Source organism: Octodon degus, unplaced genomic scaffold, assembly GCF_000260255.1.
Source record: "Octodon degus isolate 3935 unplaced genomic scaffold, OctDeg1.0 scaffold00003, whole genome shotgun sequence".
NCBI classification, from domain to species: Eukaryota; Metazoa; Chordata; class Mammalia; order Rodentia; family Octodontidae; genus Octodon; species Octodon degus.
Genome location: NW_004524579.1, coordinates 7,851,037 through 7,853,944, shown reverse-complemented (window position 1 = coordinate 7,853,944; position 2,908 = coordinate 7,851,037). Strand labels below are relative to the sequence as shown.

The 2,908-nt window shown below is 47.1% G+C and overlaps 1 protein-coding gene across 1 annotated transcript in view; it reads right to left on the bottom strand.

Annotated features, from left to right (window-relative positions):
- Positions 1–2,908, bottom strand: part of Rnf125 (ring finger protein 125) — a 66,866-nt gene that overhangs the window by 43,505 nt on the left and 20,453 nt on the right. Inside the window, exon 3 of the mRNA XM_012514457.2 lies at positions 1,224–1,377. Coding sequence (XP_012369911.2) covers positions 1,224–1,377 — 154 coding nt within the window. The remainder of the gene's footprint in view (positions 1–1,223; positions 1,378–2,908) is intronic.

The window sequence follows — 2,908 nt, the reverse complement described above, 5'->3', positions numbered from 1 at the left end:
GCTGGGGGATTGAACCGCAGTCCCTGTGCTTTGCTAAGCTTGCTTCTAAGTAGGTGCTTTAGACCACTGAGCCATCTCACCAGCCCCTAATTTGTTTTCTGTGTTCTTTAAAAATTCTTTTCTTCTCTTTCTTTCTTTCTTTCTCTCTCTCTCTCTCTCTCTCTCTAAACTATGAGCTAAATAAACATTTCTTCCTTTAAAAAAAAATTCTTTTTTGACAAGTTTACTTTCCTGTTATGAGTGAATGAGTATTTCTAAGAAGTTTCGAGTTTCAGAAAAGAGAAGTGCTGAGTATACAGCTGTCAGTGAGAGGCAGTGTTCGTTACCCTCACGGAACTCAAATCTGATGGGAATAACAGGAAAAGGCCCGATTACACATGGTGTTAAGTGGCACCAAGGGATAGCACAGGCTGTCAAAAGAATAACACGGTTAAATGATCAAGAAAGGTTTGGGAAAGAAATCCAGATACACAGTACGGCCTTTCTCTCTTCTGAGCCCCAGGGCTGCAGAGGCAGCGACTGCAGCTGAGCGAGCTGGCAGCTACGTAGCAGGAGTGAGAGCCTGGGTATGATCTCAAGCAACTCCAAAAACAGCACCCATCTCTAGACTGTGGCATCTAAATGCCCAACTGGTGTCTCCCCTGGCAGAGAGGATAATCTCCCCAGGCGTAGAACAGCACAGCCAGTAGCAGATCCAGGGCTCACCTTGCTGCTGCTCCTCCACACGTGCTGTTCTTTTAGGTCCCCTTGCTTGCTCCTATCACTTCTCTCACTCTTACCTCCAGTTCCTTCAATATTATTTCTTGGAACAATCTCTTCTTTCGAATCTGGTGCTACCACCCTAATTCAGTTTCCTTATCTGACTAGCAGGGATTAGCAGGGACAGAGGCCCGGTAATAGGGGATCCTCAGAGTAGTAGGAAGAGGAGGTGGAGGTAGTCAGTGAAAGCTTTTGAAAAACTAGGTGAAGACCAGAGTTCAAGGGACCTTAATCTGAAACATGTGGGGAGCTGAGCAGAAAAACACTTTAAAAAAGGCAATGGTCAAAAGTGTAAGAGAGGGCCAGGGAGATGGCTAAGGAGAATAAGCGCTTCCCTCGCAAGCACAAGGGCATAAATTCAATCCCCGGTTCCGCCAAAAAAAGAAAAAAGAAAGTGTAGGTGAAATGAAGATTTTTCTCAGGAATCTAAGCCCCAAACCACACACACAGGTAAAGTCACGCACCAGGGTGTCACACTCGGCGCAGTTCCGGTACTCTGCTTTCATCCTTCTTGCTACATCCGTGGCTGGAACGCCTTCCGAGGGAAGATAGGCCCGGCAATAGGGACAGGTCCACCTGCTGCTCTTTAGACTGGCGGCGATACAGGATCGGCAGAATCTACCCAGAGCCAAGCAAGAACACATCACTGTCAAGCAGGTGCAAAGGAGCCCCCTCCATGTTTGTGTAAGTAATTAGTGACACCTTGCACACTGTGACCCAGACTGCCAAATTACAGATCCACTTACCTCCTTTTTTCAAGTATTTATTTTTATGTATTTGGTACAGGGTCTCAATGTTATAGGCAGCTAAACAACTGGGAAATATGACAGGTAATCGGACAGGGCCAGGCCCTCAAGGACAATATGAAAAACAAGGTGACTTTGCAGCTTTGGAAGAGACAGACACTCCAGCTGCAGGCCACACCTCACACAAAAGAGGAAGCACAGCCACATACTTCCCTAGGGATGGGCATCAGGGATTGATATTCTAAGTAGGTATCAATCACCTTGAAAGAGCCCAAATGAGTCACTGACCCAAACCCCAACAGGAAGAGACCCTGTCCCATATTCATGCCCACTTGCTGTGTGACTTGCTTCCCCATTGGGCACTGGATTTAATCAATTTTACCTGAGCAATGGTGCTTGTAATCTCATTGGTTGACCATAGCTTTGTCCCGCCTCATGCCCACCTAAGCAAGTTCTCATGTTCTCCACCACCTCAGATCTGCCCCACCACATGGTTTTACATTATAAAAGTCTCCCGATTAGAGCCAGGGAGATAGCTCAATAGAATAAGCACTTGCCTGGCAAGCACATGAGCCTGAGTTCAATCCCCGGTTCCACAAAAAAAAAAAAAAGGTCTCTGATAGAGAAAGTTTCCTGGGGACAACCAGCTTAGTGGCCCCGTTTCTGTCCTCTCAGATTGAAGCTTTCTTCCCCCAGCAAATATATTCTACTCTTAACCTTTGTTTCTTCCTAAAATTCATTCTTCAGTTTTAGAGAACACAAACGCGTGCCAGGTACTTTTCAGGTTGGGAGTTTCATTTTTCCCCTATACAATCACTACACAGTTCCGACTTGTAGTGATCCTCCTGTCGCTGCCTCCCCAGTGCTGGGATTACAGGCATGCGCCACCACTCCCAGTTCCAGGCTGAAAAGGCCTGCGGTACCAGGGATCCAGCTTGGGTCCTTGAGCTTGCCAGGCAGATGCCTAGGACACTGCCCCCACCCCCAGCTATCTCCCCAGCCCAGGTCCACGGCTCACCTTTCCAGTTAAGACACATTCTCACACTTGTACCTGCACACATTTCAACAAAAACAAGGTAACAAAGCGGTAAGAGAGGATTATTACAAGCCCAGTTAAAATCGTAACTCAGCTGGGTGCAATAATATATGCTTGTAATTCCAGCTAGTGAGAAGGATGTGGCAGGAGGATCACAATTTAATGATTAGTGAGACCCTGTCTCAACAAAACAGTGGTAGAAGTGGGGGTGGGGGTGGGGACTGAGATGCAGCTCACTGGGAAGAACAGCTTGGAGCCCAGAATGGTGGTGGGCCATGCCTGTAAACACAGGGGCAGGGAAGATAGCTCAGTAAAATAAGCACTTGCCTGGTAAGCACAATGGTTTGAGTTCAATCCCAGGTTCCAC